Below are 24,611 nucleotides of genomic sequence, written 5' to 3' on the forward strand. Positions count from 1 at the left end.
ATAATGTCTTCAAGCCAAGAGCAGACAAAGATAATGCTTTGACCCACCATATTTTTACTGTATTTGATTATTATTAAAAAAAAAAAACCTGATTCTACTTGAAAAATGTATTCAGATAGAAAGATTATATAAAAAGGTACTTGAGCCATCAAACCACAGACAGAATAAACTTCCTTTGCAATGCTTTTATACTTTTTAAAATAAGTTATTCTGACTGATACGATCTTAAATGTTTTGCTTCTCATTTTTTGTTTCCTTACTGTCAAAGTTTTGGTCTTCATCTGAAAACTGGAACATCCATCCAATATCATTTAAGATGTCTTACAGTTTCTTGTTATTACCAAAGATAAACTGACAAAAACTAAAACTTCCTTTTTTCAAAATATAAACGAAAATGGCAAAAAAAATAAACTTAGAGAAACACACACAGTGATGTCACTTTTTAATTTAGTATTAAGTCTGAATATTTTGAAAACTTGAATTTCCACAAGGAAACAGAAAATGTTACCAGGAAACACTGGGTAGTTTTCCTCATCTAAAAACCTTAAATTACATGACAATTACTTAACATTATATACATAGTAAGGAAAATATTGCTCTAGGAAATGAATCTAATTTTTCTTTCACCCCTTTATGGTAATCCATTGAATGTTAACCATAACAGACTTTTATATTTTCATTAACCATTAAGAATCTAAGCTATGCTAATCAACCATTTTGAAAACAACAGTAGAGCTTTAAGGATAAGAGATCAATAAAAAGGTCAATATTGCTGGAGCTGAAGTGTCAGTGGGACTGAGGAGATAAGCACGAGAATAAAGGTGCCAAGTACAGAAGCCAGAAATCAAGGCTTGTGTTTAGTACTTCAGACTGCCTGCCTAACAGAGAGAGCCTGGCCTTCAGAGTACTAAGTCAAAAAGCCACACAGGCTGTTTCTCACTAAGAGGCCACCACTCTCATTTTCTTTTCCTTGCTTTCTGCTTACGTAATATCTAAAAGCAAAGTGGCAACTTTTGGAAACAAGGCTTAATGTTGCTAAGAAAATTTTTCTTAAAGACTGTTTTTCGTATCACCTTGACACAAAATAATTTCATTAACATACAGTGGATTTGACAATATCATAAACACATGTACAATAAGTATACTATGCATTAATTTCTAGTGCAAACACCATTTCTGATTTTTAATAGATAGAACTCTTCAATGTTAAAATAACATGGAGACATCTTTAATTGTCACTAATAAACTGAATAGTAATTAGCATACTGAAAATAATAAATTGAAAAGAAGGCAGAACTTAAATAGCAATGTCACCAGTAGTTCATTTATTCAGAATGTGATAAACAAGTAGAAAACATCAAGTATATGATAAAAATGCAGTGTGATGCTGCTTATTACACTCATACTTGACAACCGTATTGAACGGAACAGAAAAATAAACTGTAGAAAACTAAAAAAGCACACATAGCTGCTTCCAAGGAAGGAGACTAAGAAGTCTGGGGTGGGAAGGAGACACTCTCACCACCACACCCTTTTGTCTAAATGGTGTCTTAACACATGCATGTAGAACCTTTTCAACCAAAATAATGGGCTAGTCAAAGAAATTAAAAAAAGAGTACAAGATTTTCAAATAAGTAAAATAAACAACATAAAATAATTCTAACAGAAAGATGTAAGCTTTTGCTGGAAAAGACAGCATCCAGAAGTGTTAAGATTCCCAGCACCACCTGACAGACAAACTGCAAATCTGACTACTGGACACATTCCAAAGTTATTTTTTATGTGCCAATGTAAAGAGATGTTCCTGTGAAAACAATAAAAGCGTATTTTTTGTCATACCAAGTTTTAAAAATGAAAGTACTAACAGTTGACCACTACCTTTAATAGCTAAATATTAGAGAGAAAGTAGAAACTTATACACAGAAGTCAAAGTTTATTAAGAAAAATACAGTTATCAGAAACACCTAGGCATCCTACATAGTATTAGAAGTGATTTCTAAGGCTAGGAAAAGCCCATTTATTAAGAACGACAAATACAAAAAAATTCCAATATAATAATAAAATATAAAGCCTGTTTTCCTTTTGTAGGAGTTGGATCTAATCCAGCTCACTTTCTACCTACCAGACAGTCAATAACCTGAGCTTATACAGAAAGGTCAGTGATTAATCAGATTTAGGTATCAATACGCAACACCTCCATTCCTCACTTCCATCCACGTGGACCACACATGATGCCCAGCACTCCATCCCCTAGCCCGCAGGCCCGGGGAGGTCTGAGAGTGGTGGCCTGCGGCAGGCCGGGAGCCTGGTTGCTGTGCAGGCCCGAGGACGACTGGGGCCTCCCGTCCCGTGTGGGGTGCTCACCTGCAGGGCACAGCCACAAGCAGAAAGCACTGCATAGGACACAGCAAACCTACGGACACAGAGGGCCGACTGTGTATGTAAAAACACCTTCAAATAAGTTACAATATTTTATTACTAATTTTAGTTGATAAAATAAGGCATCTTTGGGAAGATTTACAAGTAACTTTGTAAGAATTCAGAGACAGTAACAGGTGAAACACAGACAAGAACAGGTTTCATTCTTTCTTTTGGTGAACACCCTGGGGCATAATGCAAAGACTTAAAAGAGTGCACAGGTAGATAAAGGGGAGAAACAGGAATCAGCAAAAGATCAAGTAAGCAGCAACTAGATAAAAAGAAACCATCTACTGCATTGCCACTTAGTAAGATATAATTATTTTCTTAAGGTTTCTTATGGTTTCCCATCTATTGTATCACACTAAAAAAAGCACATGAACAGGAGACAAACACTGTCAGCACTCACTGAATCTTGCCGTATCAGCGTGGAGTTCCTTGGCTGAACACACCTAAGACTGGAGACTTGATCTCTGTTCTCTAGGTGTAGGAGAGGTCTCGTGAAGCAAGTCTTGGAATTTATCAGAAAGTTCCAGTCCCTCAGGCTTTTCTCAGCTTATGGGCATACGTGCTGTTTCCTCGTACTACACTTGAGCCTTAGAAATATGTTTACACAAATTGGAAAGTGTTGGGTAAACAGTAACAGAGAAGGGACCAAGCCCCTAAGTAAACCACGTGTCTAAAATGTCAAAGCCACAATCAGCTCCTTTATACATTGCCACCCAATGAGCTGACGATATCCAAGTCTATCCTGGCCCCAGCAACTTAACGGCTGTATCTCACACATCTACACTGGAATATTACCACAGCAAATTCAATACACTGAGAAAATGTGCTCAATTGTAACAGAACAGAGTTGCAACGTTGAACAGCTTGGGAGCTCGATCCGAATTCTTTTCACGCAATCACTTCCTGTGAAAGGCGCTTCACCAGCTCTTTCATGCTACTGCATGTTCATGACTGAAGCATCTGAGAATATGATGAAAGTATGTAGGATAAGTGTAGCTATGGTCCCAAACTTAAAAGGTTCGCAAGTAAGACTGAGGCAGATGATACATACAAAGCATAAAAATGTGTATTTTTCATGTCTTGATATATATACTGGCAAAAAAAAAATGTGTCAAATCTATTTTATCACAGAATGAAGCATTCAACAGAAGCAAATACTACAGTTAAGTACATTCCATTCAAAATACATTTCCTGTTCATTTTGGCTGTCTTCTATAAATCTTTTAAAATGCAATATATATTTCCCTTTACTTATTCTAAGAAAATTCTTCTGAATTCTGAATTCAAGTCCACTGTCATCCTTGTAAACATCATGCAAGTACTATGCAAAAATGGGGGTGTCCTCGGGGCTCCATACATTCTTCTTCAGTGAGGAGACAACTAGATGAAGTGGAGGAGAGGCAGGGAAGGAAACTCTTTCAAAGAATGCCTTTTGAGTCCTTTGGATTTTTTAACCCTGTGAATATATTACCTCTTCCATAAAATATAATTAAAGAGAGAGAAGAGAGACCAATGTTCAGGGTTCTACCTTGAGTAATTTTTGTAGAAGCACCTTCCACCAAAATGGAAGCCCAGGAGGGTTAAGCCAGTGTGAGCTGCCACACCCTGTGCGGGCCAGGGTGGGGAAGGGCAACCTGAGCCAGAGACAGGCTGAGCCTCCGCAATCCTGCACACAGAGAAGAGATGCAGGGAGCAGCACGTAACCAGGCCTCCCATCTGCTGGCCAGCTTGGAGGATCAAGAGTGTCCCGAGCTCAGCAGACAGACCTGGACCTGAAGGTCTGTCTACAGGGCACCTGAAGATAGCAGGAAGACCAACCCTTCACCACAGGCTGCAGCCAAAGCAGCTTCTGTAAAAGGACAGAGAAAGTGTATATAAAGGCAACACAAAGAGAAGCGAAATCCAGGCCAGAATCTTTGCAGGCCAAAGGTATGGGACAAGGATGGGCTGACCCTGCAGGAGCCATGCCCGGAGGAACAGCAAGCAGGGCAGCGGACCTCGGGCTCTAAGCTGAGGAGCTCAGCCCAACACCCGGCTCAGCGCAGGGAAAGCTACGGGGAGAGACCACTCCGCCGGCACCAGCTCTAGAATCAACCACGGGAGCTGGAGATTCACACATCATGTTACAGAGAGACAAATTCAGACAGGTTTTGTCATTTTCTGAAGTGTACAGCCAGCGCTTCTTATTTGCAGTAGTTTATGTGCTATACGGTCCAGAAAACACAAAATGGACAAAATGCTGACTCACTGCTACTGGGGAAACATGTACACACACACACATACACCTACACACACCCACACACACACCCACAACTGGATAATAATCCTAAATCCTAAAAACACACCCTGCTAGTCTTTTCTGTTTCACAGAAGAGGAAGTAAGCCTGAGAAGTGTCAGGTGAGAACCAGGCCCGGCGCCGCCCCAAGCCCTCGGGCCCGGGCCCAGGAGGCAGAACCGGCCCCGCGCACCCGCTGGGACAGGCCCGCAGAGCCCCTCACTCGGCTCAGCCCCCACGTACGAGTGCCAACGAGTACCAACGCGAGGGTTACAAGTGAATCTTAGACAGCAGGTGAATTCGCAAACAGGGTTCAATGGTTTTTGGTGCGTGGATGATCCGGCTTGGAGAGTTAAGCCTCAAGGTAAAACTCAAGACGAGATTTTCACAGCACTGAGGGAAGTGCCTTTCAACCTCAAGGAAGACTATGAGGAAATGTAACCAGAAGAAATGACTATGAAACTTTGTAAAATTTCTAAAACTTGTACCATTCCCTAATATTTGATATTTTCACTACTTACTACTTGCTGCCCTGTAATAATCAGCAAAAAACACAAAATCACCTGCAGACAGACCTCCAGAGGCAGTAGCAATGGAGGAGACAGTTGTCAGTAAGGATTTCCACTCCACAACCAGAAGCGAGAGGGGAAAACGCTGAGATATAAATGACGGTGGCAACTCCGCAAAGGGTACGTGGGCAGACACAAGATGTACAAAAACCTAACTTGGACTAAGAAGTAACAGTTTAAACAGTAAGGAGCTTTATCGATTTCAGAAAATGTTAGCAGCCTAAATAGAAGGGTTCTTTTTAAAGCACATTTGCTCAGAGCCCCACATAAAGCACATACCAAGAACAGTCTCTGTAATTCCTAAAAAGACAAAAGAAAATCTCCTCAAAAATAAATTTTAAGAAGTAAGGTTAAAGGATGGTTAAAGGGGAAACTGACATTTGGCTTAATGCAGAGAAGATAAGCTACCTCAGTGAGAAGCCTGGAAACCTGCAGAAAGTGTTTTGTCTTACCAAAAAAAGATGGGGGGAGGGGGCAGAAGACCATTCTGGATCTCCCTCATTCTCTGGCCTGAAGTGAGCCAAGAGTTTTCCAAAGGAGGTACTGAAGACTATGAAAAGATATCTGAAAATCCTATTTCCAATAAAGGGCTTGTATATGAATATATAAAGATCACATACAACTCAGTGATAATAACACCAGCAACTTAAAAATGAATAGACATTTCACCAAAAAGCACAGAACAGATGCTCCACATCACTAGTCCCGAGGGAAGTGCAAGTTAAAACCACAAGATACCACTTCATACCCACTAAGATGGCTATTGAAAAAAAGGATCAGTGAGGATGTGAGAAACTGGAATCTCACACATTGTTGGTGGGAATACAAAACAGTACAGCCTCTCTACAGTTTGGCAATTCCTTAAAAAGTTAAACATAAACTTACCGTCTAGCCTGGCAATCTCACCCCTAGGAGTCCACTCACAAGAAATCAAAGTGGTTTGCCTACAGCAAGAGTTGTACGTGAACATTCACAGCACCAGCATCCAAAATAGCCTTTAAGTAGTGAAAGGACATATGAAATGCGGGAAACCCAAAATGGAATATTACTCAGCCAGAAAAAGGAGGGGAGGACTAGCACATGCTATAGCATGGATGAATTTTGAAGACAATGCTAAGGAAAGAAACCAGACACAAAAAATCCTATACTACACAACTCCATTCACATGAAATGTACAGAAAAGGTAAATCTACAGAGAGAGAAACAGGTGAGTGGTTGGAGTGGCTGCCAGGGCCAGGTGGGGACAGGGGGTGGATGCAGCTGGGCCTGGGATCTCGATGGGGCAGTGGGAGTGTTTTCAAACTGGATTCCAGTAATGTCTGCACAACCCTGCAAACAGACTAAAACTCACTGATTTGCCAAGTTAAAATCAGTGAAATTTATGGTACAAAAATTATTCCTGATCAAAGGGAGGAAGAGGGCTAAAATGAGAGAGAAAACATGAGTGTCTGAGGTCAAAGGCAATACAAGTGTAGCTCAATAACCAAATACCATTTAACGTCCTGTGGTCAAGAGAAAGAGTCGAGACCAAACCTGACGACCACACATAGCTTAACCAGCTCACTCGGACCACAGCGCACCTGGAGGCACTGCTGCAGGTCGGCAGCATGTTTCTGGCAAAGCCACAGGCTTGTCAGCTGTCTGGCCTTCAGAAACGAAGGCTGCAGTGCTGACGTGGTGACGTGCGTCTGCGGGGAGGACGGCCTCCGAGTCACTCCTGCTAATTCAGGATCTAGGCAAGAGACTAAGAAAGTCATTCAACTGGATGAACCTTGATATCTAGGAAACCAGGGTGAGTCCCTCAGCAAAACGATCGGAATGCAGAACCATCCCTATCTGAACCAGAAAAAGCCTCAGAGTAACTTGCCCTCACATTCTGATGTCTAATGAGAGTGTAGGAGGCCTTGTTCCACACCCTAGTCTTCAGTGGGGTCCCTGAGGTGGAAGACAGCACTGAGAGGAGGAGGAGGCACTGAGGACCAGACTCGCTGTGAAAACCCATAGCTTTAAGGAGAAGTGACTGAAGAATTTATCCTCAGTTGTGAACAGAACGAGTTGTCTGAAGTGAGGCATATTCGAAGACGGGGAGATCACTTTCCAGGTGTAGGGAAAACAAATTCCGCCTGTGAAGAACTGTCTCAAGTGCCAAGTGTCTTTAATCACAAGAAACTCCCTGAAGTTCAGGATAAAGCTTTCTTCCCTCAAGGCTGAGGCCCAGCCTCTCCAGGAGCCTGTGGAGCGAGTGGTGGCCGAGCTCCCTCCAGGGGCCTCCTCCTCGCCTGCGGCACCAACCTCGCACCAGCCTCGGGAGCCCTGCCCTCCCCACCCGCCTAGACTCTGAAGAGGCCCGCAGCCTACTGTGGAGCGTCTGTCACCCCATCCTGTGACCAGAAGGGGTCAGGGCTGAGAGCCACAGTGCAGAGTGACTTAACAAGGAGAGAACTGCTGTCAGTCAGGTCACTGGACGCCCCGGCCCCAAGCCTGATGCACTAAACTCAGGATAATTACAGGGAACCCGTACGCATCCTTCTTCGGAGCTAGTTCTAAGTGATTTTTACAGGTGCACCCTCCCTTCCTTGACTTAATTAAATGCTCATGAAAAACAAGCCAAAAAGGGGAGTTTAAGCTTCCTCAGAAGATTTACTAGCTGTAATCGTAGTTTTACAGGCTCTGTTCTTCCCGCCTCTCCTTTTTTAAAAAGCTTTTCATCTTTCTCATCAAATGAGGATACCCCACCAAGGGGAGAGGAATTCTACTTGGCCTTGACTACAGGACCACACAGAGACAAATCTGGACTAACATCCAGTAACTGCAGGCACATGTGTAACTGAAGACCCGGGACTCCCAGGGGCTGGTGACAGGAGGAAGTACGTCCCCCCCACGGGGCATTCCCTCGAGGGTCTGTTTCCCCGCACTGCCTTCAAGTCTAGAGTAGAAAGCATTCAAGATACAGTGAAGTTTGAGGTCAGCCTACAAACATATCTGGTCCCAGGAACCTGATTTCTTGGGGACTGAGACTAAGGAATGGCATTTAAGAGGGCGGCCTCACTGCTAGTAAGATTGCTAATTATGACCCCTCTTCTCCTCCGCCAGGCCTCTGGCTAAACTGCTCCCTCAGCAGGAGCCAGCTGACAGGCTGAGGAGAGGAAGTCAGAACACGTGCTCTGAGGCTGGCCAGACATGGTCTGAGGCCTGGACTCGCGTCTTAAGTAGCCAGAGCCAGTCAAGAAATGCACTGGTTCAAGGAAGATAACTCCTGCTTTGGAAAAGAGGCTCTCTCCCTGCTCCTTCTACTAAGTCCCTCTGGGCTGGAGGCCTCTCAGACTCTATAGAGATTTCTTTTTCAGAGAGGATCTAATGATGGAAGTGATATTTTTGGGATTCCCAACCTGTGGAGAAAGTCCTATCTCAGGATGAGCGAGAGCATCAAATTTTATGTGCGCTGTCAGTGTGAGCTAATGATAACCAACACCACTTCTCCAAGACATACTCTGCTCCAGGCAGCGTTAAACGTCTCTCTCGGCAAAAGCTAACTCTGTTGTGGTTTCTGACCAGTTCCTGAACTGACCATCAGGAACTGACTCAGCTGTGGGATAAAAGGGCTCTGTGTTTTCTTAAGTGACACGATTGCAGGTTCCAGACCAGGAGAGAAAGTAAGGAGGGAGCCAGCACGCAGGAAAGAGGAATTTCAGGCCTGAAAATGCCTAAAGTCATATGATGTGACCACATAATTACTGCCCAAACTGGGACACTTTGGGAAAGAAAAGGACATTTTTAGTACTGATGCCAGGAGAACCGGGAAAAACTAGAACTATCCAGCATCCTGGGGTACAGAGGCATCCACCAGGGTGCAGCCATTTCTCTATTTCAAGTCCTCCAGTGATTCCCCGCTACTTCAGAGTGAATTTTAAGCCAGTCTCATCCCTGCATCTTGGGTGCGCTCCTCAACTGCAGCACGTATCACAGCGGACAAGAACTGCTGGCTTGCCGGCGTCTCCCCACGCCCACTGGTCTGACTCACGGGCAGCAGCCCGTGTTACAGGCCTTAGCACCTGTGACAGAGCAGCACTCAGGAGATACTGAGTGGCCGAGGGAACAAAATTCATGGCTGCTCATCCCCCACCCAGCATCATGTCTTACAGCAGACTTCCCTCCAGGCAAGCTCTGTCCACCCACAGACCCCACGTCCCCGCTGTCATTTCCCAGCCAGGTGACTTTGGTGAGTTATTGAACCTCTGTGCCTCAGTATACTCACATTGCACACAACAATTGTAACGCATACTTTACAGGATTATAAGGAACATTAAATGAGTTACTGGATGTTAAGTGCTTTAAACAATGCCTCATCCTCACAGTAAGACCCGGCTAGCTTCTCAAAGGCAGATATATTTATTTGTCCCTCTTGATTCTGCTGCATTCACACACCAGAAATGACACCTGACAGAAGAGACTCAATGAGTCAGTTGAACACTTAATGACATGCACACCTCTCCTCTTCCCCAGTCCTAGGCTTTGCCCCAACAGTGCCACATCCTCTGCATCACTAACAGAAACACAGCACCACTGCCTTTAAAATGCGACACTGATAACTATTAAACTCTCTACGCCAGCAGTCAGGACACCACCTGAAATAGACTACAGGACACTCCTGAGTTTCCCAGCTGCCAACTGCTCGATTTTGGCAATAGTTGAGGGTTAGGAAACAGTCCCAAGAGCTTTTTAAGTCTAAGACTGAACGCAGAAGTGAACTATCAGGGTCAAGGCTGAAAATAAGAAAAGATGACCACTGTGGCCTTGTGGTCCCACCCTGAAGTAAGGAAGACAAGGACTTTGAGTCTATACATTCGGACATACACTGCACACAGTTACATACCCTACAAATCATAAACAGTAACACAAACTCAGCTTACTTTTAAAAAGAGAATTTTACAAAAATGAAATTACCTAAAATTAAGCCCACCATTGTACTTAAATATCCGGTTCCACTTCCCAGGTTAAGAAAAGACAATCCTGGCTGAAGTTTCAAGGCCTCCATGACCTCAGAGTAAATGCAAGGGGCCGACAGGTGGATGTTGCCGTGTTTCCAGGCCAGGTCTTTGTAGGCGCTGTCTCGGTAGCCCTCCAGGTAGTAGTCTCCGCGGTCGATGGCTCTGAAGGCCTGCTCCACCCTCTCGGTGCGGATGTACTGAGCTTCTTTTAAGTTATCAATTAAGTCGTCATTATCTTCCCCAGCACTCACAGCTCCTCCCATGATAGTGTTCAAATCAAACCATAAATTTTAAAATGTAATAAAATTAGCAGAAATGGCTTCCAATCGTGTAGTGTGGTTTGTTTTCCTTCTAATATTGCACTTGATTTCCAAAAACAAATCAATTCTGAAAGGGAATGAAAATAAACAAGTTTAAATTAAAGTTCAAAAGGAAAGGAATGCCAGCTTATTAAGTAGGTAACGGCCATCACGACTGACTGCCATTTCTCAGGGACACGCTGTGTTCCAGGCAGTGCCAAGCTCCTTGAATGTTTCGCGAATTCTCACAGCCACCACAAAGGCAGCTCATGCATGGTCTCACCTGTGCAGACAGGAAACCTGGGACACAGAAAAGTCACCTCATGCTGTGAGGCCCAGTGAGGTAGCCACTGGTCACACCTGGCTACCTAGGCCTAAATTAATTAAAATTAAATGCAATTAAAAATTGAGTCCATCACACCAGACACACTGCAAGTGCTTCGCAGCTCCACATGGCGGGAAGCTGCCATACTGGACAGTGCTGCTCCTGGCAGGACACGCTGGGACATGGGCCCTCGTCTTTCAGACTCAAGACCACCGGGTCATCACCAAGCTGTGTGGCCTTCTTTAGAGTGTGGAAATACACATGAGCTAATTGATTTAAAATTAAAATTCCTAAACTTAAAAATTCACTAACAATTCCTAAATGCACCATATAAATTCAAAAGGTTAACATAAAGAAAAACATGCTAACTAAACACTGAACTAAAAAATGGAACTTAAAACAGACTCACACATTTAAAATATATCTATGTATGTATGTATTAAGATTGTTTTGTCTGGTAAACCCCGTCATGATAAATGAAACCACAAATTTCATTAACTTTAATAGTTTAAGCACTAGAACATATGCTGTTATACACATATGTACAGTGAACTTTTTTAACAAGTCAAATAGCATCTTTGAATGGAAACTTAAGTGCAACTTGATAAGTAAGAATTTCAATACATAATAGTAAATACACAATTTAAGCTTTATTCAATCAGTCAATAAGTAAATTCATATTTCAATTAATTTCTGAATTAAAAAGTCAGGAGAGACGGAAAGTGAGAAATGAAATATCCATGGCCAAAAACCAGAGTTACGACTGCCCACCTGGCAAGGCTGAACCTTCACTCTGGACTTGAAAGGCTGTGAGGGCCCCAGTGTCCCGAGCCCCAGCACTGCAGGCCGCTTCCTCCCCAGAGCCTGTTTCACTGTCCGGACCCCCTCTGGTCTTTTCCTAGGATCTCCTCAAATTTTCCGGGCAGAGGAGAGATTGTAAATTCATGTCACACTCCTATTTGACTCAAACTCCCTTACCCAGACGACGGGTGGCCTCCCTAGGTGACCCCAGAAACGGGCACCGTTGCTCCTTCAAGCATCTGGCCCTGGGGAGGCCACGCCAGCACTCACAGGTGTTTTTAATGGCGTGTTTTCCAGCACAGACAGACTATCTTTCCTGGCACTCAGAGTGAACATCCTCCCAAGACCAAGAAAGAGCTGCAAGGCTGGGCTGGGAGGCCATTTCTGCACGTCTCCAGTGCAGCCCCCGCTGAGGGCTCTGCGAGAGAAATTCAGCCTCTGCATGGACCTTTAACAAGTGGCTCGACTGGAAGGGCCATGATTTACTTGTTTGAAAAAGTATTCCCATTTGTTTCTGTTCGGGGGATGAAAAGTGACCTTGCCCTTCTCAGGTCCTTCGGAATTCTGTGCAAGATTATCACAGCAGAGCAAACGTGGGCTTCACTGCGCAGAAGCTCACACTCTTGGGGGTGAGAGGCAAGAGGAAGAACCAAGCAAACAGGAACTACTACCATCTGCCATCACCCGTACACGATCCCATTAAGACTTTAAGTAAAAAGCTGAAAACAGAGTACCTTCCCATGAGACATTAGATGCTGGTATAGTGTCTTCAAGTGATCTGGGGGACCAAGAGTGAAGATGAAATAACGCTAAGGCATTTTCCCTGAATTAAAACTAATGAAGGCTATAGCCAGTTTCAGATTTTTAAATGCTGATAAAAAATTATATCCATATGCAAATAAAATGATATCCACAAGGAAATGATCTTCCAGGACCTGAATCTCAAAGGAGGAAGGTAAGCCCTAGGGTTTAAGGCTCTGAAGGATTGACTGTGATGCCAGGTGCAAATCCCAGGAGAGATTTAGCTGTGCTAGAAATTTTACGATTGTTACTGTTTCTGCCGGTAAACTGGCTATGGAGGTTTTGAGTGGTATGCCCCAAGGCTATTTCTCCCACAAGCCCTGTCTTGCAGAACATTAGGTGTTATCAGATGGTACAGTAGGAAAACTCAGTACTTGACCTCTCAGACTTTTGAAAAGATCTTAGAACCTCAACGACCCCAGACCATACCTGAAAAACAGCTAGCATAAACAATTACAGAATCGGATGAGACAGGGTGTCACGGGGCACCTAGTCCAGACATGGTGAGGGCAGGGAGGGGATGGAGGGATGGGAAGAGTCTCCTACAGGAGATGAAGCCCTTGTAACAAGCACAGGAGGCAGAAGGAAGGAAAGGTGCTTAGGAATGTAGGAAAGACAAGGGGCAAGACGCCCACTCAGGGCACAGCAAAAAAACAGTACCGGAGAGCTGAGCTCAGGGACAGAGAGCGGTGCTAGTGAGGCCAGAAGAACCAGGGAGCCAGCAAACTCGCAGGCCACACACACACTGAGCTTGGACCTCCTCCTGCAGACAGTGGAAGCCAGGGAAGGGTTTTAGACCAGGAGAGGCATACTGTGTGACACGACATTAAGGAAAAACCAAAACTGCACAAGAAAGGGACTAAAGTCACAACACACTATCTGGTCTATGGAGGACCACGTTTACATAGTCAGAATAGTGCAAACACAGTTGCTGGTTGAATTGGACCAATCATTTAGCCACACTGGAAGGATGGGAGGGGTATGGGAGTTAACATGCCATCTGTGACAGAAAGCAGAGAAAGCAAAACCCGTCTAAAAGACAAAGCGTCTTGCAAGTGTCCGAGAAGGTCTTGGTTTGCTCATGGAGGTCATGTCCCTGTGTGACAGCCAGATGCTTCCTAAGCTCCCTCTGGAGTGTGAGCCTCCCGGGGTGCAAACCAGTGAAGCAAGGAGCTGCTAAGCCTTGTCTTCAAGGCTTGTACTTTCACTGAACTTCCTAAGCTGTGTTTATGTATAAGAACAAAACTGACAAGGTAAAAATAAAGGATACATACATGTGTATTTATTTATACCAGATGAAGTACAATAAAGACATGTGGAGGATAATTTCCTAGGGAATAAAAATACGTTTAACAAAATAAGTCCACAGCAGAAAAATCAAGGAACAAAAAAGAGATCATAATATAAACAATAATTTACACTACAGAGCTTCAAAGATGTCATTTTTATCATATACTGTTCCCAGAAACTGAGTAAAAAGTCACATATATTATACATAAATTATATGTATAATTATTATAAGTTGAATTTTATAAGTCACTGATTTCATTATGAAGTATGTGCATTTGTAAAAAATTTGAAAACTAAGTAAAATTTAAAAAAAAAAGTATTGCTAATCCTAACCTTCAAAGAGTCACTATTATTTTCTTAGTATCTGCGTTGTTTAACACGACACTGGTATTTAACTGTAGATGATATTTTAGACCTTCACTTAGTATGTTTTCAGCATTTATTCACACCATCAAAAATTCTTCCAAAATCCAGGGGCATGACATCCCACCAGACGGATGCCCGAATCCCCTGACTGCTGGACCAAGAGATTTTAAATTGATTATAATCAGTGCACATATGAGGAGGCTGCAAGTTAAATCTGCAGTGAATATTGTGATAATTCAACAATAATCCCCTAACTTGAAATACAGTCCATTTTTTATGAGTAAAGCAAACAGAATTTAAAAAGCCATTACAGCACAGGTCATGAAATGTGTTTGCCACGTGGTCATTCTGAGATGGTTCCACCTCAACCACGGAAAAGTGCCCACCAAGCCAAGAGGCCCAGGTCCAGCCGGAGCCCACGGACAGCTCTGCTGCCCAGCTCTGGGCAGCTCTCTGGAACACCGGGCCCTCACCTGCGAGACCAAGAGGCTACATTCCGAGTCCTAAGGCTCCGCCGGGCTCTGATTTGCCTGCTCGCCTTGAGTACAAGGCACTTCAGTTACTCGGGAGTGAGTGTCCAAGCCTCAGCATTTCCATCACTTCAGTCAGTATTTTTCTGCCCACTCCATTTTCTCTAACAGAAAAAAAAACTAAGGGTGTTCAAGTCCTGCACTAAACAGCAAAAGCGAAGTAAGGACCGAGACAAAGAAGAAAAGGCAAAGGGCAAACAAGACGATAAAGCAGCTCTGTCTGGGGAGGACACCACTCGCTTCTGGCATTTTCTCTCCAGCAGGTGTGTCTGGGGGGGAGGAACAAGGGCGCGTTCACAAGAATTCATCTGAACTGGTATGCAAGCGTTCTAAAGCTGCCTGCCTTTCTTTCAGACTCAGATCTGTGATTTGTGTGTTTGGCTGAGAGGAAGGTCTGCTGAAGGCTGGCTCAGTATCACGGGGTCTCCAGGCAGCCTGGGGTGTTCTATGGAAGGTCAGGGACAAACCCCAGGGGGTGGGAAGCAGGCAGACAGCAGACAGATGTCCTGGTATGGGATGAGGACAGACCGAACGCTGACTCCGCCCCTCCCCTCTTGCACCTGGGTGGCAGCCAGTGGCTCCTCATGCTCCCTCCTCTGCGGAGGTGAGGACAAAGCTCACCCGGCCTTGGGGGAAGGAGCCCAGTGACCCAGAGGGGAACACACTATCTGAGGGCGTGAACAGGTATCTCTCTTCCTCGAGCCCTCAAGGTGCCTGTCATGGGGCTCACGATGGACCAAGGCTGCTCTGAGTACAGCAGAGTGTAACTGCACAGGTGGAAACTTCTCTCAGTGGTGACAAACAGGTGTAATGAAATATAAACACAGATCATGAAAGAAAGAACAAGAAAAAGCTAAGGTCCACCACTGCTGTGCCAGAAACTGCAGGGAACATCTAGCTGTCTCTGCATCCACAGATGAAGACAAGCTTCCCCTGGTTCCGGGGGGACCACACACACGTGCGGCGTCCTAGGTACCTGCTACCTACTGGGGGGGGCTGCTTCTTCACCGCCCCCATGAAGAGGCAATGACCTTATCCTACGGAGAACAAAGGTCAGAGGCCACGAGACAAGATCACAGCTGGTGGGGGCTGAGCCAGGACTCCAACCCGTCCACCAGGCCATGAAACCTCCAGAAACAGAGCAGCTGGCGGCACAGAAGCTCCTGATCCCTCCCTCAGAAGTAAACTTTTCATTCTCTTAGCTGAAAAGATGTTCAATTCAGATCTCCTTCCCTCTCTCTCAGCCTCTCATTTCCTCTTTTTCCTCCCTTTTGTACTCTCGGTTCCAAAAAAAGAATGGAACAGCGAGAAATGAAGCCTCTGACGTCATTTACTGACTGGACAGCCTCAGGCAAATTGTTTAACCTGTGACCTTCGCTTCCCCATCCATAAAATGGGCAAAATAATAACCGCATCATAAATTTGGGAAGACTACACCGTGTGCTGCATATAAAGCTCCTAACATATACAAATCCAATAAACACTTCATTTTCTTTCACTTTATGACAAAAAGGACACAGTCGAAACTTTTACTTTTAAACACAGAAGACCAAAAAGGACAAACAAAAAAGTGCCAGTTCTGAAATCCAGCAGCGTCACCACCGAGTGAGCTCCCTAAGACACGTTACAGGGGGAAATGTCACTCCTGAGGCTGGAGGTGCCAAGAAGAAAAGCAACAACTGATAAGCCGCTGTCTCCTCCCCCAGCCCTGCGGGTTCACTACTACAAGGAGTTTAAAGGAAGGAAGGATGTCTGCCGGGGCTGTCCAGGCTCTACAGCTGGAGTCACGTTACTCCAGGGCTGCTTGCCAGCCCCTCCTTGCCCTCCACCCTCTCACTCTCCTCCCCTCCCCGGCGACAGTGAACAGCAGCGGAAGTCCAAGGTGGAGAAACAGTAGGTGGCGGCTCAGAGTTCAAGGTGCAGGACATGAGGTGATAAAGGACAAACTGTTTCAAAAGGACAAACTGGAAGCAACCCACTCTGAAATTTCCCTATTTTGACAGTTACAGAATTTCACGTAGCTCCAAAAGTCTCCCCTCTCCTTTCACTCAAAGACCTGAATACACGACCTCTTCAAGCCCCCCACACCCAGCGCCAGCCTGTGGGCCACCGGGCATGGCCCCAAGTGGACACACGAACATCCCGAGCACACGGACTCCCGGGGACCTCTGACCTGACAAAGCAGTCCGCGGGCAATGACCTACTCGCGTTGGAGGAGTCTTGCTCATCATCTTTCAGTTCTTCAAGAAACACTAAGCAGTGCTACACGACAGCCCAGGGCAGCAGGAGGGAAGAGCACACCCTTGGCTCCTCCCAGGCCAGGCCCTCAAAGTGGGGCTTATTTCATCTGAAAAGTTATGAATTCACACAGAACAACATTCAAACGGAAATAAAAGAATACTCCAAAGCAAAATTACACGGTCTGGGAACTACCACAGTCCAGACAACCTGTGTCTGCTCCCTCCACTAGTCTGTCATAGAAGAAACCAAAAGATGAGCTCCCACCACAGCTGCACTTCGTGGCTCCATGTAATGCCGAGGCTGGCCTCGTCACACAAGGTGACTTTAAGCAAGTCATTATCTTTTCTGATTTTGGTGTTTTCAACTGGAAGATAAAGTCATTAAATCAAATTGTTTTGATAGCACTTTTAAAAACTGTCAGAAAATCTAAATAAACTCCTTTACTAAACAAAGAATGTAAGTAGATGGACTAGAGTTCTTCAGCATCATAAAACGGCATCTTCCTGAAGTCCACAACAGTCATTTTATCTACAGACACTAGTTACAGCTCCACAGAGCAGAGCCTCGCTACGTATCAGTCCCAACTCATGTGATTTCATAAGCACCTTAGGGTATTTACACGGGACAGGTGGTACTGCCCACACCACACAAATGACGAGTCAACTGAAAAGGAGTAGACTATTCCAGATTTCGCAAGCAACACAGAGGTGGACTCTGGCCTCACTCACAGATCTTACATCACACACCACTACTAATACTCACATCATCAGAAAGAAAACAACTAGAAATGTAGGTCTGAGACCCTTAGGAAATGCAGACACACACCGCACTGATACTAATTACTGGGACAAACAATTCTATCCTTATTTTTACTCCTAACCCAGAGAAGGCTTAAGAAGTTTTTAAAAATGAACTGCCATCACTACATTATCATAATAACACCAGGGGCTCTAGAGGAAGCACGAGGAGGCTCACCTTAAATTCAAACGATTAACCCGTCCTCAAGGGCTTCTTCACTTGATGAAACTCGTTTTGAGACAGCTGTCCAAACTGCACCACCAAGAGGCTTGGGAAGCTCTTTAAACCAGAGCCCAGCACCTCCCTCCAGGCTGCACTAAAGGCTTCTTCACCCTGGGTCCTTCCTGCCAGATGAGCAGGACCCAGACACGAGGAGGAGAGAATGTTAAAGGAGGCTTCAGTTCACAGAGATGGTCTCTGTTCAAGGAGATCAGTCTCTTACACATTTAGTGTCTTTTCAGAAAAATGTTTAAGAATTACTTTCAATTTGGCTAAAATGAATTCACAGAACTAAAGATCTTTAATAACAAATTATTTCATTTTAATTAGATTGGTCTTCAAACTATAAACAGCAGTCAGACCGTATGAGTAAAATTATGTTTATCGACAGTGTATTTTAAACCACTGAATGCTCTCTCAACAAAAAGTTCCTCAAGGCAATCAGTATTACATTTGGCTATTTTAAGTGCTCAGCACAAAGACTTCATTTGATGATTTCTTCATTTAATAAACAAAAACTGATCACCTATGTATGTCTCGGAAACTGACAGGCACGCAGGGGACAGTGCTGAGGCACAACAGTCAGCAATGTGAAACCGGTCAGAATTCAGCAGAGTTTTCATCCACAGGAATGCAGCAAGTGCACCTGGCTCATTTGCCACCCTTACAAGGGCCATCTGGAGAATGAACACCAGTATATCAAAGTACCTTGGTGTCAAGGTGTATGTCCACTGTGAGTCCCAGTCTAACAGAAAAGTGCTCTTTTAACATAAAAACCACACTTACATGAAAGCTCACATGACACAGCGGGGGCTCTGGGGTGGGAGCCTAGTTCTACAGCTTCTTAGCTACGTGGCCTCAGGAAGCACAGTTGACCTCTCTAGGCCTCGGCTGCTACACAGGGAAAACAGTGTTAATAATAACAATCACCTCGCAGGATTAGTCAGAAATATACGTAATAACACACGAAAACTGCCTGTGAACTTTCCTGACACACACCGAGCACTCAACAGCTCCTTCCACGATTTAGCAGAGACCCGCTTAGTCCTCTCACAGATGAGCGTGTCCCCATTTCAAGAAATATTCATCAAATGCATAAAAATCTAGTAGTAATGTATAATAAGTGCATATAAAATACTTTGGATGTTAGGCGCCAATTTTCAATGAGATCTCAATAACCGTACGATTGTCTGAGGGAAACCAAAGCCTGGAAAGACTGGGGCATGACCGTGGGGATACAACTCATGAGCTGGATGGAACTGGAGGAGTCAACATGATGAACTCATGATACGAGTTAAAAAATATATATATACACACGTATGTACACATGAGCACACATACAAGTGAAAAGAGAAAGCTACAGAAAACACACATGCACAGTTTTCCTTGTTCATGAAGACCTGCGAGACTGACGACGGCTGCTCCCCTCCTGCTGCAGAAGGTGCTGCGTCCCTACTCCTCACTCCACTCTGTCTGCGAACACTGCCCTCTCCTCCCGCACACTGAGACCCTTGAGTGTCCGCTCCCTGCTCATGTGTCACCTGCAGGTTCTCTGCTCCCAGCTCCCACCATCGGCCTGGCACCTTCGCCAACGCAAGCTCCAAAGCCCCAACAACCGCGCTGTCTAAATGGAGGGTCGGCTCGCCCACTGCCCCTCTGAATCCATCTTTTATTCTGCAAGCTTGTCTTACATCTAATTTCCACTACACTTCATCTTCAGTGCCCAGTCCTCTAGCTAACTTCTGTAAATGGCCAGACAGCAGATTTTTTGGACTCACAGGCCGGCTTCCATCGCAACTTCTGAACTCCGTGCTTGGAGAGCAAAAGCAGCCACGAACGAGTAAGCCAGAATGGCTGGGATCCACAAACTGTATTTATGGACTTGAACCCTGAACTGCACATAATTTTCACATCATAAAATATCACTCTTCTTTTATTTTTTTTCCCACTCATTTGAAAATGTAAACACCATTCTTAGTTTGTAGGCCACACAAAACCAGGCAGAGGGCCAGGTCCACCGCACGGGCCATCATCTGCTGACACCTACCAGGATCACTTCCTTCCCAAACCATGTCAGTCCCACCAACAAGGCCCCACGCACTGCCTCGCGCTGCCCTCCCCTCCTCATCCTAAGCGGCCGCCTCACTCCTCCAGCAACATCCTGACCTGGGCAGCCCCACTTCCCCCGCACCAGGCTCCTCCGCAGCCTCCCTCGGATGGTCTGCAGAACACAGCCTCTGGTCAAACACCTCTCTGTGAACATCTTTCCCCAGCACCCCAGAGAGCAGACTTCAGCAAATTCCACCAAGGAGGCACCACAGCAACGCCTCCGCCCTTCAGTGAGCCCTATGCCCTCTCACCAGGTTTGGATCTCAGCCCCCATGGCCTCTCCCCCGAGGGCTCAGTCGTAGACCCAGGGGTAGGGGCTGCTCCTTATGCCATTTCCAGAGTCTTCGGAGCTCTCTTTACTCACAGCCAATCCCCTTTCAGGTAATAATTCCTTACATTAAACTCTGCCTGTTCAAATGACCACGTGGTTTCTCTTTCCCATTTGGACTAGACTGACACAAGCCTGAAGACTGAATGCCTCCATTCAGGTCAATGAGGAAATGAAGGACAAGCAGGCAGGCGGGAAGATGAGCGGGGCGCCCCCAGCCACTGACGCTCCACCCCAGACATCTGCAGTCCCACGGACCTGCCTTAAGTTGCCATATCTTCCAATGCTTCTCCCTCACACCGTCCTTGTTTTTTTAAACTTCTAAGTATCTGAAAGTGTTTTATCTTAGTTTCCTGTGTTAAACACTGGTCACCAGCTTTTCTGTGTTATGAGAGCTGCCCATCCTGATCACAGAGGGAGGTCAGACAGCCAACAGTGACCGAGAGGACTGAGGGCAGCAGCGCCCGTCCTGCTGTCCTCAAGTTCCAGCTCAGGAGACACATCGCTGAGCCAAACTTTTAGACAGAAGGATGCCAGGTGGCCTCATCTACTGGGAGTCAGCTTACACATGAGCTTGTTCACCGAAGCATCACATCCTTCTGGAACCCTTGCTTCCCTGTATAGACTTCACTGATCATTAGCACACCTGGAAAAGGATAAAATAAAACCAGTGAAAAAGTCATTAAATTTCATGCAGGCATAGTAGGCAGGCTAAAAACAGAAATTCACAAGGGAACAAGGAGCAGGACAACAGTAGAGCCAAAGTCTCGAAAGAGATGCCAGAGATAAGCGACAGTAAAGGCTACTTTTTCTTGCTAGTGGCATTTCAAATGAAAAGAAGACCAGGCCACCAAAACACATTCATTGGAAAAAGCAGTCCCAGAGTTGTAGGAACACGAGGGAAAACTAAATATAAAAACAGGCAGAAAAGAATTCAATGAACTTGTCTTACTACTCATTTAGCAGAAAATAATTCTGGAAGAAAGCAACATAAAAGACACTAAATAAGCCACACAAATGTTGCTGCTGTCCTAAAAATGCAACACTGGGCCAGAGAAGGGTAGTAACTGCCAGAAACACACCCTCATGTTTCTATAGCACATTTGTTTTATTTTAGTGTGTTCAGCAGGGAGGTATATGTGTTTCGGAGGAATAAAAATATTTTCAAAGACAGTAATTTCTAGTAATTTGGCTTATCCAACTACCTTACTGTAATTTTCCCTTTATTTACTGCTGGTGAGCCTAGGGTCAAAATTTACGTATGTGTATTTACAGTGAATGCACAGGACAGTCCTCCTTTCCTACTGAGAACAAACCATATATTCTACTCTTGCAAATACAAGACTCTGTCCCCAAAACCAGAAAGACTCCACCTGGCATTTTCACAAGGACCCCAGCTTCTGTCTGCCAGAAAAGTGACTTAAACCGCTGTTAACTTTGTCCAAGCTTCCCTCCAACATACTGCCTCAGGGAAGTTAGGGCAGGTATGTAATTCTCCTTTCTTCTGCTGAGCTGATTCAAAATCACCCTCCTCTTCAATACAAACTATCCAGTGTAATTAATAAGTTACTAGACTAATTTCACATAGTGGGTGTTCCCACCATCACTTCAAATTAAATACATCGCAAACCAAAACCTTCCCCACAGCCTCTCACCTTTCTATCTAGCTACTCTCCTCAATTACTCCCACTGCTCGTAGTGACAATTCCATTCTTTCGCTGTCTTCATCAATTTTAGCTAGACTACTGCAACTAACTTCAAAATGGTCTTCATACCTGGGGTTCTCCCAAAGTCAACAGTATGCTGCATACCATTTCAATTCACCTGCCAAATATACCACTTTTATCATTAAAGGACAAAGGCCTAGAAACTCAAAGGTGCCTCCAGGACACTACAAAAGTAAGAGAAAAACCCCACCTGGCAAGGCTCAGGGCCACTCCCATTTAAACACAGTAGCACTGGTTTTAACTTTTTTGTTAACAGTTTTGTAAATGTCACCTCAGTATTTTTTGTTGGGAGAAGAGGTTGCTTAGCAATCACTTCCCTAAGGAATCAAATGATTACAGTATTAAAAAAAAAAAAACTATTAGTTTTTTATCACTGCCATAACAAATTACCACAAATGAAACTGCTTAAAACCACTCGGGTTTATCACATTATAGTCCTGGAGATCAGAGTCTAACACAGGTCTCACTGGGCTATGACCAAGGTGTCGGCAGGGCTGCGTCCCTTTTTGGAGGCTCTACGGGCAGGGGGTGGGGGGTCACGCTTGCGTTTTCCAGAGTCTAGTGCCGTCTGCTTTCTTTGGCTTATGGTGCTCCCCCCCCCCACCTTCAGAGCCGGCCATGTGAAGCCAAGTCCCTCTCACTCTGCCTCCCTCTTCCTCTTCTAAGGAACCTTGAGATTACACTAGGCCCGTCAGCTAATTAGCAACCTTAACTCCCCTTGGCCATACAGGGAAACACACTGACAGGGTCCAGGAATTACAGCATGACCATCTTGGGGAAAGGGGTGTCGTCTGCCTACTGCACCACCCAAACTCTACAGCAGAATGTTGCTCCACAAAGAATCAAACAAATCCTACTTAAATCTGTACATGTGAGGACTGAATCCATTCCCTCCTCTCCTCCTTCTCACCCAAGATACAGGAAGTGAAATAAGAGATCACAAGGATAATCAGTGGCAAGAGAGATGCTCATATTCCTCGACAGCACTTGGAACTCATTTTCTTCAATACACGATGCACAGTCACGTGAAGGCAGCCCCAAGTCCTCTGAACAGTAATAACTATACCACAGGCTAAGTGTTCAAGGACTTTAAAGAAAACCCTGAAACTCAATTTGAAGTACTAACTAAACACTGCAACAAATAAAAACATTAACTTTTTGGTTTAAGTATTACTAAACCATGTAATCATTTTTTCTTATAAAAGAAAATGTATGCCCACTACTAACCCTCAAAAAGTATCACAAAAAAACTTCAGCATTCCTAATATATTACACCCCTGGGAGGAACTGTACCTAAGCTTAAAACTGCTTAGGGCTCAAATCTGCTCAATTCCTGACCTTACTTTTAGGACAGTGGGAAGTCACTACACAGAATCATTCTGAGTGCTGGCAAGAATTCAGTTCAGCCCAAGTTAAGACCCTGCACATGGGAGCTGATACTCACACCAGCCTATCTGTAGCAGATTCAAAACTGTCCAAACCTTAATGCAGTGCCATTCCACGCTGGCCTCAAGAGGGAGCACCTTCTTCAAAACAGACTGCCCTGCAGCTGATGCTTTCTGCGCACCACTACAGATGAATGGGAAGATACACGAGCTGGAAGAACACCCAGACAATCTGGAGCAGGACTTGATTTTAATAATGCTCTACACAACAGAACCACTAATACAGATATAAAAGGAAGCAAGCAGACACTGACCCTTATAAATAACCTGTGGGCTAACAGTGAGAGAAAGGCCCAGAATCCAGCATATTCATGAGGGTCTGAACTGCAGGCCCTTACCTTACCACTGGCCAGCAACTTTACTATCAACTATACCTCAGTTCTAAGAACCAAATGAAATAACGTAACATTCAAACTTAATTAAAAAATTCTATTAACATCATTGACAGTAAAAAGGATTAATGTTGCAGATAAGTAAAAGATAGCTCTTTAAACTTCAAAGATTAAAACAAATTAACTAAATTCTTCCTACAGTGTAACAGTTCCAGAGTCCTAGAGAATATCCAGTATAATTCAACATTCCTTGATGGTTTCCAAGTCATCGTGAAAGTATTAGTGATCAGGGCATGCAGGAACACCTCTGGGTCCGTGTGTGCAGCACAAACACTCCACAGTTCAGAATTCTGTCCTTCCCTCTCAAGGCAGTCATTTCTCATTTCTTACTTTTGACCAGATGATTCAAACCTGCTGTTTTCCACACAACTCTGTGGAGCCAAACGTGGATCCACAGCCTGTCTGTCCTTGACAGCTTCCTAGCTACATCCAGGCCTTCCTCCTCCTCTTCACCTCAGATCTGCACACACAGTACCGACGGTGAGACTGTGCCCGAGCCCGGCCTCCAGCGTGAATGGGCACTGCTGCTGCGTCAGGTCTCTCGCTCTGCCAAGCAACGGCCAAGCTTGTGATCTTGGAAAAGCAGTGTGACTCGTGAAATATCATTACTTTTCCTATCAGTGTTGAGCACTTACTGCATAGGAAGCTCTGCCATTTTTACGTATATTAACTCATTTAAT

At 44.7% G+C, this 24,611-nt stretch overlaps 1 protein-coding gene across 6 annotated transcripts in view; it reads right to left on the reverse strand.

Moving 5' to 3' along the window:
- Positions 1–24,611, reverse strand: part of PCMTD1 (protein-L-isoaspartate (D-aspartate) O-methyltransferase domain containing 1) — a 53,754-nt gene that overhangs the window by 19,382 nt on the left and 9,761 nt on the right. For 2 of the 6 annotated variants that reach the window (XM_074354888.1, XM_074354887.1), the window contains exon 2: positions 10,217–10,647. The exons of 3 other annotated variants lie outside the window; for them this stretch is intronic. In XM_074354888.1, the coding sequence (XP_074210989.1) occupies positions 10,217–10,523 (307 nt within the window). In that variant the 5' untranslated portion in view covers positions 10,524–10,647. Of the gene's footprint in view, positions 1–10,216; positions 10,648–24,611 lie in introns of those variants that run through there. One more of the 6 variants, XM_010970708.3, reaches the window with a different exon arrangement.

This window comes from Camelus bactrianus, chromosome 29 (assembly GCF_048773025.1).
Source record: "Camelus bactrianus isolate YW-2024 breed Bactrian camel chromosome 29, ASM4877302v1, whole genome shotgun sequence".
Classification (NCBI taxonomy): domain Eukaryota; kingdom Metazoa; phylum Chordata; class Mammalia; order Artiodactyla; family Camelidae; genus Camelus; species Camelus bactrianus.